Raw genomic sequence first — 12,361 nt, 5'->3', positions numbered from 1 at the left:
AAACCCAAACAAACAAAGAAACCAGATCACTTGGCTTATGTATTTTGGAACCAAACCATTTTTGACAGCTACTTGAAAATTTAAATTTGCACCATCAACCGTTTCCAGTTGCTTTATGTGTAGCTCTTCAGTCAGCACCAGCTGGGAAAAGCTAATGTTTAAGCACTTTACTGAAATAATTTTAAAGCTGAGCATTCTTTTAAATTTATTTTTATTTTGTATAGTACATTATTATAGCAGTCATCGTCTCAATTGCCTATTTGTTAGTGTGTGTTAGGTCAAACAGAAATTGTCACTTGATGAGAATTTCTGACCTTGAATGCTCAGCCAAGAAAAAGATTTGTTGGATTTTTTAAATTGGGTTTTCTTCGCCGGAACCAATAGCACCAAGGAGCCCTAGCCTGCCTCTGGCCATCAATGTAGATTCAAATTAACTATTATCTCTAGCTATCTTTTTCCTAGAAATTATGTCACTTCACCAGGTGTTTTGAACTCCTTTGAGCAATAGGGAGTCAGATATATCCACCACAACCAGGCTCTGTGTGGGATTCTACCCAGCATTTGTGACTGTTGTGTGGGTTCCGGAAACCTCTTGCATTTCATGATTATAAACACAGCCTGAACTTTAAAAGAGACCTATTAACTCCTGTTCCATCTCTCCAGGCCCCCTTTTCTTAAAACAAAACAAAACAAAACAAAACAAAACAAAACACCAGAATATGCTTTATTTATTCTTTGACAATTTCATACTTGGGGACTGTACATCTTGATCATGCTCACCCCAACTCCCCCTTTCGGCCCCTGCAGGCACTTCTGACACCCTAACACATGCAGATAATCTCTTTATGTCCTCTTTATAGAATGGAAAGTCGATGATTTCTCATACTGTATATTCAGAGCATTGTCCCCTCCCCCAAGTCCTTCCTGCATTTCTCCACATATATACCCACTCAACTCTATGCTTTCTTTCTCTTTCTTTAATAAACCTAAAAGGAAAAAAAAAAAAAAAACAACAAAGAAATCAAGAAAACAAAACATAACTTAAATGAAGCAAAACAAGAAAAGCCAAACAAAGTAAAAAAAATACAGGGAAAACATACACACACACACACACACACACACACACACACACACACACACACACCTCTCAAAGTTCATAAAACTCAGAAATTATAATATGCAATCACAAGGCTGGTAAGATGAAATAAAACAAAAAACAAAGAAACAAAACAAAACAAAACACCTAAACAAAGCAAGCAACATGAGCGCAAAAGTCTACAAGATACAACTGAGCTTGTTTTGTGTTGGCCACGGACAGCTGGATGAAGGGGCTGCTTTTTAAATATGGCTTAGATACCCAGTGAGGCTCCAGGACTCCACAGGAGAAAAACAATTTCCTGTACTAGTGTACGCTGATTGGAGATAGCTTCTGGGCTGGGGGTGGGAACACCTGTCGACTTCCCTCTTTCAGCACGGTGCATGCTGCCGCAGTCATGTGTGTGCGTCTGTCCTGTTGTCTGGAAGTCACTGTTTCCTTGACGTCCTCCATCCGCCAAGGCTCTGACAATTGTTCTGCCTCCTTGTCCACATAACTCCCTATGGGCGGTAGATAGCCTCATATCTGTCTATCTATCTATGTATCTATGTATCTGTATGTATGTATGTATGTATGTATGTATGTATGTATGTATGTATGTATGTATGTATGTATCTACCTATCTATCTACCTCCTATTGACCTCACTTCATGCTCCACGCTGGACTGCTGACTCAGCTAGTTGAGTTGACTTCCTGCTGGTAATCACATCTTTACTCTCTTCAGTGAGTTCATCAATGTAATGACTGTGTCACGATGCCTGGAGTTTTCTTGAAGTTTAACTGGTAACCCAAAGAGCTCTACCTAGAATTCATGGATACAGTTTCTGTCTCTCCTCTCCCTCTCCCCTTCTCTCTCTAAGCGAGAGGCTAAGTTTAAGTACCAGGCTAGGTGTCCCATGGCACTTTCTCCATTGGAGAGGCCTTCTCCGTGACGTCTCACAGGATAAAAGCATTTCCATTAGTGGAAATTAGACTTAAGAGTTGTTTTTCTACAAGGACCTGTTGGGAGGGGTGGGGACTGGAGTGATGGCTCAGAGGTTAAGAACGTTGGTTGCTCTTCCAGAGGTCCTGAGTTCAATTCCCAGCAATCACATGATAGCTCCTAACCAGCTAGAACGAGATCTGGTGCCCTCTTCTGGCCTGCAGGCATAAATGCAGGCTGAACATTGTGTGCATAATAAATAAGTAAATAAATAAATAAATAAATAAATAATCTTAAAAATAAAAAAAAAAAAAGAACTGGTTTGGGTGCTGTGAACTTTGCAACAGAGTGATTTTTCTATTTGCTTTGTTCCCTGGCTATTGGCTTCCTGTTAATTGGCCGCCAGTTTGTTATGACGCTGACATCTGGAAGGATCTGTGGTGATTATTTACTGTCTTGGGATTGCTCTGTGGCTTCTAGAAGGCTCCGTGGTGGTTGCTCTGTGGTGTCTGTTAGACTCTGTAGGCTCTTTACTATTCATTTTCATTGTGGCGTGGGTGTTGGGGATCTATACTGAGCAAGCACTTAGCCAATTGATGTGTCTCCCTGACCTGGGCAGTGTCCTGTTCTTGCCTTTCAGTCTGGTGTGTTCTGTGGCCCATGTGGGAAGGGCAGAGAAAAGACCCAGAGGTCAGAACTTACTTTTCATCTTGTCTGAGACAAATTCTCTTGTTGTTGTTACCGCTTGTTTGTTTGTTTGTTTGTTTTGGTTACCACATAAAAGCCCAGCAATCTGGCCTGCAGGCTTCTGAGGATTCTTTACTTTTCTGAACTAATTTCTAAATGTATTTTATCCAGATACACTGTCCAAGTCACTGTAAACTATTTTCATTCTCTTTGGAAAAAGGGTGGCCCATTAAGAATAATTCCTGGTAGTCACCAATACACATGAAACGTAAATGAAAGTATCATTATCACGTTACTGATACAAATAGAAACTTTAAGTATAGCCCGTTGAATTGTCCGTGATAAGAAGCAGTAGCTCAGACAGAAAAGAAAACCCAATGAATAAACCATAGGCAGTTAAGAAGAGAACCCTGCGCATGCCCAGAATACAGAATCGATGGCTGCTCCTCAGAGCACAGTCCTAAGTAAGGCTTATTGATTGTGTACCCTGGCTTGGGTAGGCGTATGAAATAACAAACTGTTCTATTTGACAAAATTTCTGGTTTTTAGAGCATAAAAACATCACAACGCTTAATTATTCACTTGGTATCTATGGAAAAGAAAAGTAAGGTACTTCAAAGAGGTCACCGTGCTAGTCCATCTCTGAAAAGTAACTGCACAGCTTCCTGATAGAACAGTGGTTAGCGCTATGCCCATCTTCATAGTGCAACTGTTGCATTCTACTTAGTTTTTGGTGCAAATGGACTTGGTGCTAATGCTTGAACTGAATAATCTTATATCTGGAGAGAATAAAACAGGTTGGTAATATTTAAGGTTGGCTATCCCATATCTTTATCTCCCTTAGTTTTCAAGGTAGTTTTAAATAAAAATCTAGTTAAATAAGCAACTAGAATAGGGCAGTCTACCATTGTTTTAGTGGTTTGTGGATTCTGGTGGCTAGGGAGAGTGCTTGGCAGATACAAATGTTAATCTTGAAAGCAAGAGGAGCCAAGTTCAAATCCCCAGAACTCTTGTAAATGTCAGGAATGTCACATGTGCCAGTAACCTCTGCATCATGGGACTAGACACTGGTGAATCTAAGGCGCTCCCTGGCTATCTAGACTAGCCAAAACAGAGAGCCTCAGGGTTGGCAAAAAGTAACATGGGGTCAAGAGAGCAGGATTGCCATTGTCCTCTGGCCTCAGTGTGTATGCACATGGGTATATGCATCCACAAACATGGGTGTCTGCCTGTGGCGAACACATGCACATGTGTGCACATACACACACTCACATAAAATAATGATTCCTGGAAAATATACAACCTAAACATACTAGCTAACCTTTGAATGTTGTTTTAATTTATTATTGTTATATTGTTAAAGAAGCATAGGAAGATAACACGGATTTGTGTTTCATTTTCTACATCACAGCTGTTCAGATGAAATGTATTTTCTCTCAAGAGAAACTAAAATAGCTTTGACTATGTGCATTCAGAGTAGAGACAACGGATGAAGGATGGGTGCGTGGACACCAAAACAAGAACCAAATCTTAGAAGGAGCAATGGAAACAAACAGGGTGCCCTACAGGGATATTTACACAGAGCTATCCAGAGGGATCTTTAAACATTAAAGTAAAAATTAATTGTTTATGGTTTGTCTGTTTTGATTTTCATTCCCCCCCCCACTCAATTTGTTGGTTTAAGAACTGTCACTAATAAAAGTTATGCCCCAGGATACTTCAACACAAACTAGATACATGTGTGTGACCTTGTTTTAGATCTCAAAGAAGATATTACTTCCTGCACATGATGGTTGATGCAAAATGGTTTTGAAATATAATTAGATATTTACTTTCAATCTTTTTTCCAATCCAGGAGAGAAATAAATAACATGGGTGCTCATGAAGGTGGGGAATATCTGAGAGGATTTGGGCTAGGAGGGAAGAATATGACCAATATATGTGGCATCAAAATCATTTTTAAATAAAATAATAAAGAAAAAAATCAAAGTCCATTCGTAAATCATTTACTTGGTGTTTCTTCTGCTTATAAAAAAAGGAAGAACCGATTTTTTGAAGTCAAAATAATATAAAATAAAAAAAGAACTTACCCTTATTCAAATCCTTATTCAGGTTAAAGATAATATCCAATTGCAATGAAAGGGAAGCCATTTGGATGCATGAATAATCAATGTGAGCAATTTATTCATATTATGGTAATATGATATAATGATATTCATTCATATAACTAAGAATTTATGCCACATGTGACATAAAGTAACAGAGGTATTCTGTGAGTAACCCCATAAATTTATTGATTTTATCAGGTTAAAACAAACCCACAAAAAAAACAGAGAAAAGGCCTCCCTTGTTTCCTTCCTTCCCTTGTGTTGTTAGTTGAAGATTTAAGAACTCTCAGGAGTTACCAATTAAAATTCTGCAATAGGATATACTTTAACACAAAATATTCATGCATATATGTATATATGCACACGCATACACAAACATATGCACTTGTTTTAGAAGATATTATTTCCTGCACATAATGATTGATATAAAATCATTTCTAAGGGTAATTATGCATTAATTTTCAACCCTTTTCAATTCAGGAAAGAAATATGACTTTTTTTTTTTTTAATAAACTACGAGTTTTAAAGGAGTCAATATTCTTGCAAATGGAATGGATTTCTGTTACTCCTCACTTGCTAAGGTAAAGCAAAAGCCTAATAATTCAGAAATAGTAGCAAGTAAGTTCCTTTTGTGTTGGAACAACAAAAAGAAATATTTACCAAGAATGTTGTGCCTTCATCGCTATGACAAAACACCTGGGAGGATTGACTTAAAGAGAAAAATATTTGACTTTAAACGATGGGTTGAGTTCACGGGCAGCCGGATTTCTGCTCTTTGGTCTGGATCAAGACACGCATATTATGGTAGAAGGTCATGCATGGACGAGGAAAGCTGCTCACATCACAGCTGACATAAGATAAAGACACAGAGAGGACCGTGATGAGGCAAGTACTTTAATCCACTAAAGACATGAATGACACAAAGGTGTCCACTCTTGGTTTTATTGACTATAACAGTGAACACCAAAAACTCAAGAACACCAAAATGGCGATAAAAATTGGAAAGTAGGAAGTCAGAACATGATCATATGCAAATGGTATGATCCTCTCTATAAGAAGCCTCAGGGACTCCACCTGAAGCCTTTTAGAACTAATAATAACCTTCAGCAAAGTGGTAGCACATTAAAACCAATGTACAAAAATCTGTAGCTTTCCTATTTAGCAACAACAGAGAAACTGAGGAAGAAGCCAGGGAAGCAGTGCTGTTCAAAATTACGTCACACAAAAGAAGATGCCCTGGGCTAAACGTAACCAAGGAAGCAGATGACCTCCATAAAGAAACTTTAAAACACTCGAGAGAGAAATTGCAGAAGACGCTAGACAATAGGAAGATCTTTCATGTGCTTGGAATTGAAGGAAAAAAAAAAAAAAAAAAAAAAAACAAAAAACATTGGGAAAACAGGCATCACACAAATGCACTCTACAAATTCAGTGCAATTCCACCCGAACCTTCAAAATCATTTCCACAGCTAGAAACAGAAAAATCTTACAAGTCATTTAGAACTGCACCTGTCTTTAGAAGGCCAAAGCACCCCTGAGCAGACAGTATAATGCTGGAGAGGTATTTCCATCCCTGACTTTCAGTTACATTGAAAAGACATGGTGATTAAAAACGACTGGATGGTACTAGCACAGAAGCAGGCACGTAGCTCAATGGAAGCAAACAAAGAGGCAGAGAGAAACCCACGCAGACACAATCACCTGATTTTTTTTAAAAACAAAGATTTAAAGAACACTCACTGGAAAACGGAGAATGAACAAATAGTACTGAGCATACTGGATGTCCACAGATAAAATAATGAAAGCAGATCTTTGATTCTCACCTTGTGCTAAGATAAACTCTAAGTGGATTAAAACCTGCAACATAATGAAACCCTAAAAGTGCTGGAGAAAAAAGGAAGAGAAAACATGTCAAGCTACAGGCACAGGAAAAGACTTCCTACATGAGATTCCAGAGGCTCATAAAAACCAGTCATAATGACAAATAAGACAACGGAGAACTGAAAGCATCTGTATAGGAAAGGAAATGGTTAATAAAGGGGAGAGGGAGACTATAGACCAAAGCTTTACCAGTTATACATCACATAGAGGACTAATAAGTAGGTTATAAAAAGAACTCAAAAACCTAAACACCAAGAAAACAAACAACCTAAACAAAAAGCAGGCTGAGGAACTGAACAGAATGTCTGAAAGTGAAAATTCGAATGGCCAGAAAATGTTTCATAAGTGTCCAGCATTGTTAGCTGTCAGGGAAATGTATGCCATCAACACTCTGAGATAATACTTTGCCATCACGGTGGCTATCATCAAGAAAAAAAATGATAACAAATGTTGGCCTGGGTGTGGATAAAGAAAAATCTGGATTCACTGTTGGTGGGTGGGATGCGGGAAAGCTACTGTGGGTATCACTGTGGGGATTTCTCCACAGGCTGAAAACAGAACTGCCACACAGTCCAGGTACTCTGCTCCTAGGCATTTACTGCAGAGATACATGCTCACCCATGAGTACGGCTTTCTATACACAATGCCAAGGCAATGGAATCACCTATCAACTATTGGCTAGACAATGAAAAATGCAGTACATGTCGTTAATAGAATCTTCTTTTTTTTTTTAATTAAAAAAATTTTTTTTATTAATTTATTCTTGTTACATCTCAATGGTTATCCCATCCCTTGTGTCCTCCCATTCTTCCCTCCCTCCCCTTTTCCCCTTATTCCCCTCCCCTATGACTGTTCCTGAGGGGGATTACCTCCCCCTGTATATGCTCATAGGGTATCAAGTCTCTTCTTGGCTACCTGCTGCCCTTCCTCTGAGTGCCACCAGGTCTCCCCCTCCAGGGGACATGGTGAAATGTGAGGCACCAGAGTACGTGAGAAAGTCATATCCCACTCTCCACTCAAGTGTGGAGACTGTTCTGACCATTGGCTAGATCCGGGTAGGGGTTTAAAGTTTACTGCCTGTATTGTCCTTGGCTGGTGCCTTAGTTTGAGCCGGACTCCTGGGCCCAAATCTGCCTATCATAATGTTCTACTTGTAGGTTTCTAGGACCCTCTGGATCCTTCTACTTTGCCATTCTCCCATGCTTCTCTCATCTAGAGTCCCAGTAGGATGTCCTCCCCTCTGTCCCAGTTTCCTGGTAAGTGAAGGCTTTCGTGGGACATGCCCCTTGGGCTAGTATGCAGATATAAGTGAGTATATACCATTTAAGTCTTTCTGCTTCTGGGTTAACTCACTCATTATGATAATTTCTAGCTCAATCCATTTATCCACAGATTTAATAGAATCTTCTTTAGCCAAAAGTACAATGGAATTATTTACAGGAAAATTTATGAGATAATTTGGGCCCTGAAAGACAATAGCCACATGTTCTCCCATAGATGTGGCTCTTAGCTTATCACTTTTAATATATGTGTGGAGTAAGGAAAGGTAGAAGTCAGAAAATTATAAAGGGCCCCCATGACATGGGACAAATTGCTTTCACTTAAAAAGAACAAAATAAAACAAAACAAAAACTAAACACAACAACAAAGCTCCCAAAACACCCAAATAGTAGAAACACAGCACAGTAGATACGCTCATGTGCCAAAAAGATGAATCTGGATGATCTTAGGCCAAGTGAAACAAGTCAGTCACAAAAGGTGAAATGTATGATGGTCCCTGCTCTATATACAGCATGAATAAGAAGGTCAATGTGACACAACGTGGAGCAGGATGTGGGTACCAGGACCAGAGGATGAAGGTAGGGATCAGCTGTTACTTGATGCATGTAGAATATTTTCTATGAGTTGAAAAAGTTATGGCATATGTTCACCAATAATGTAAGTCTACTTAATAATTTAAAAAACGGTGATAATGGTAACATTGTGGGGTGTGTATATGTGTGTGTGTTTAACAAAATAGCAATAAAGGGAAACCAGACACATATTCATCTACTTTGTCAAAGAATACATAATTTTTTTTTCAGGGTTAACCGGATGTCTTCATTCCACTATTGAAGATGAGAAAGAACAGCTTCAAGTATTACACATGCTGCCAGAGACCACGAAGCTCTAACAGTATTCAAACATGTATACCAGAAATAATACGCTGCTCTCCATTGCAAAGCTTTGTTCTCTTAAAACACAGTACAGAAGCCTGGCTGCTCTCTGTCAGAAGCCGTTGACTTTGTCTACCAGGCCGAATTTACACAGAACAATAACCACTCATTGGGTGTTCTTGATTTTTATCACCTTACATGATTTAGGTCTCTCAATATCAGTCATGCAAGCCTGATTAGCCCTTATCAAGAACTGTTAAAACCGATACTGGGAAAGACTGTTTCAAGTAAAAAAGCCTTAATGCTGTAGTTTCCTTTGCAATAATAGGCATATCTCAGGATCTCTGAGTTTCTCATTCATGCCATCAGGCTTGCTTATGCCTTTAAGTCTTACAAATGCTTATAGGATTATGCCTCTGTCTCATTACTTTCAGTTTAATGCACTTAGTTTCAACATAAAGGGGAGAGCACAATGATTGCATTTGGGTTAAATGTCCAGTCAATAAAGTGCATCAAATGTGTCCTATAAAACTGGAGTGAGGACGGCACTCACCCACATTAATACATTCATTAGATTATAATCTAATGAGAAGTTGATGAACGAGCATTACAGCATTAGAGAATACTTTGGAAAAAATAAAACATATTAAACAGATAGTGGGGGAAGAGGCGATCACCTTTTTTCAGTTGGTATATTATGAAAGAATATCTGTCTATAGTGAAATAAAAGTACCTAAAAAACAGGGATTATTTTGATGGGGTTTATCTGTACACCAAGTGCAGAGGTAAACAAAATGTTCCATTCCATCCACGGTGAGTGATAATCCCTGCCCCATGGGACATTTATGTGGCACCAAATATTAAAAAAAGAACAAAATCTGAACTAATCTCTATACAGTACAGAAGGGACCATGGCATGTGCAAGCCAGGCTTACTGCATTTCATCTAGTGTTCAACTGTTGAAAAATAAACTATTTAATTATCTGAAGATTTTGTCTGTGCATTTAGAACTAGGGTTATTTTTTACAGAGAGCACCATCTTTACTGCAAGAGTTGACACTGATCCTCCTGAATCCAACAGAAAACCCAAATGTCACATGCTGAATGCAAAAACGTAGAAAGTAGCACCAGGCTAAAAGGACAACTGTAGTTTGATAATTCTTGATAGGACCAGAATATTAAAGAGGAGGTCGTTAACAAATAATAGCAATCTGGGTATGGGGCACATACTGCTTCCTAATACTTACGAAGCTGAACCAGAGGCACTAAGAGTTCAAGGCCAGCCTAAGGTACAGAGACAGACTTCATCACAAATTATAAAAATAGATAAATAATGACAATTATATTTAAGCCAAATACAACAGAGGATGTTATCATCTGACTAATGGTAAGGAAGCACAGAACATAAACTGATAAGCTACACGTGGTGGCGCACGCCTGTAATCACAGCCCTCTGAGAGTCAAAGGCAGGCAGATCTCTGTGAGTTCGAGGCCACCCTGGTCTACAAAGTGAGTCCAGGACAGCCAAGGCTGCACAGAAAAAAAAACAAACAAAAAACAAACAACAACAACAACAAAAAAACCTTGTCTTGAAAAACAAGCAACCAGTCAAGCAAGTAAGCAAACAAAAATGTAGAAACCAGAAAGAGGAGGTTGATTCAGTGTGGCCATGTGGGAAGTGGAACATCAGTGAATTTCCCACGTCCATTTTCAGATTCCTGATGTGAAATAAAAATTTGAATAGAGGGGCCAGGACATACACGTGTCAAATGTCCCATTCCATGGTGGCCTTGTAATGAAACCTTTAATATTCTACAGATGAATAGTTTCTGACAAAGGAACATGAACATTTGGCAATGGTGGGACAGTACCCACAGCACAGGCAGAAGGGACTCCACTTATGCCTGCTCTAAAAGCTATTCCTTCTGTACTCCAGGGGATTATAGCAGGTGTAAAGTGTGTGTTAGCATTCAGTGATTGGCAGTTACCACTTATGATCCCTTCAGTGTGGGATTAAATCAGATCATTGACTGTGAATCTCTCTCTGGTATCATGGGTCAACGGAGAGCACGCCACCAAATGGTTAATCAACAATGACTTTAAAAAGCGTGAGCTGTTATCAGTGGACATACCATTTTGAAAAATAATATTTTTGCAGTCCTGTCCATGATGCTGCAATAATACATCTCTTGGCTGACCTTGGATGGCCATTCCAAGGCACATACTCAAGTCACGTGTCTGAGAATCGCTCATGCTGCACTCTGCAGTCTTGTCGAAGCAACATCAAAGCATTTTGCACCCTGGGCTATCCTCATCTGGTGCCCACTGTTCTTTGAAGCTACTTTCAGAACCTTTACCTGCTTCCGGTGAAGCTCTCCAGCTCGAGAAAGGAGTGAGCCCAGATAGCATGGAGAAAGTGCTTTCTAAACTCCACTTCATCTGAACATTGTAATAATTTAAATGGCTCAGTCAAGCTAAGATTATAGTCATATGGCTATAAATCTATGAAGGCACAAAATACTTTACTCTGTAAGATCTTCGATCTTCTTCTCCACCAGCGTAGGGGGCACATTGGAGACAATGACCTGCATATCCAGTTGATTGACCACTGAAACCTGAAAAGTGAACACAGAGTAGATTTAAGTCCTAATCGTGGAGATTTCTATTTTAAACATTAATATCATCTGTTCCCTATTATCCAGAGAATTGGCAGTTTCCTGTTTTTAACTCACTGGTGGATAGTCAATTGGATAATTACACACTTTCTCCTTGGCATTCTGAACAAACCCCTGCTGAGAATGGCAGAGGGTGTTGTGGATCTAGAAATTAGATGCTAAGTAGATTTCATTATTTTGTCTTTGAGTAGGGTCATACTTAAATGCTCAGTCACCAGCGAGTGGGACTGTTTGAAGGATTGCAAGGGTTAGGAGGTGTGGTCTTGTTGAGGAAGTGTGTCACGGTGGGTGGGCTTTGAGCTTTCAAAAGCTCATGCTAGGCCCCAGATTAATCCCCTCCCCTCCCCTCCCCTCCCCTCCTCTCCTCTCCCTTTCTCCCTTTTTCCCTCCCTCCCTCTCTACCTTTCCCTCTCAATCTCTCTCTCTCTCTCTCTCTCTCTCTCTCTCTCTCTCTCTCTCTCTCTCTCCCTCTCTTTCCCTGTGAATCAAATTGTATCTCTCAGTTACTCCTCCAGTGTCTGCCTGCATGCTACCCTGCTTCCCACCATGATGATAACTGGCTAAACCTCCAAAACTGTAAGCAAGCCCCAATGAAATATTTTCTCTTATAATAGTTGCCCTGATCATGGTGTGTCTTTACAACAATAGTACAGTGACTAAGAGAGTGACAATATGGGTAAAATTTTTTGTCTATCCTTCATTCTAGCCTGCTCAATTAACAGGAATTCTACCTCACTGGACTTAACCAAGAAGGAAGATGGAAATTGGAGTCTTTATGGTAAAATAAATAGAGACCAAAGAACCAAGTACAGCAGAAAACACTTCTTATATGCAA

At 39.4% G+C, this 12,361-nt stretch overlaps 1 protein-coding gene across 1 annotated transcript in view; it reads right to left on the bottom strand.

Annotated features, from left to right (window-relative positions):
* Window positions 1-12,361, bottom strand: part of Pcdh15 (protocadherin related 15) — a 428,603-nt gene that overhangs the window by 38,545 nt on the left and 377,697 nt on the right. The window contains exon 26 of the mRNA XM_051153212.1: window positions 11,378-11,466. Coding sequence (XP_051009169.1) covers window positions 11,378-11,466 — 89 coding nt within the window. The remainder of the gene's footprint in view (window positions 1-11,377; window positions 11,467-12,361) is intronic.

The sequence above is a fragment of the Acomys russatus genome, chromosome 11 (assembly GCF_903995435.1).
Source record: "Acomys russatus chromosome 11, mAcoRus1.1, whole genome shotgun sequence".
NCBI lineage: Eukaryota > Metazoa > Chordata > Mammalia > Rodentia > Muridae > Acomys > Acomys russatus.
The sequence above is the reverse complement of the archived record's forward strand: the minus strand, read 5'-3'. Positions and strand labels throughout refer to the sequence as shown.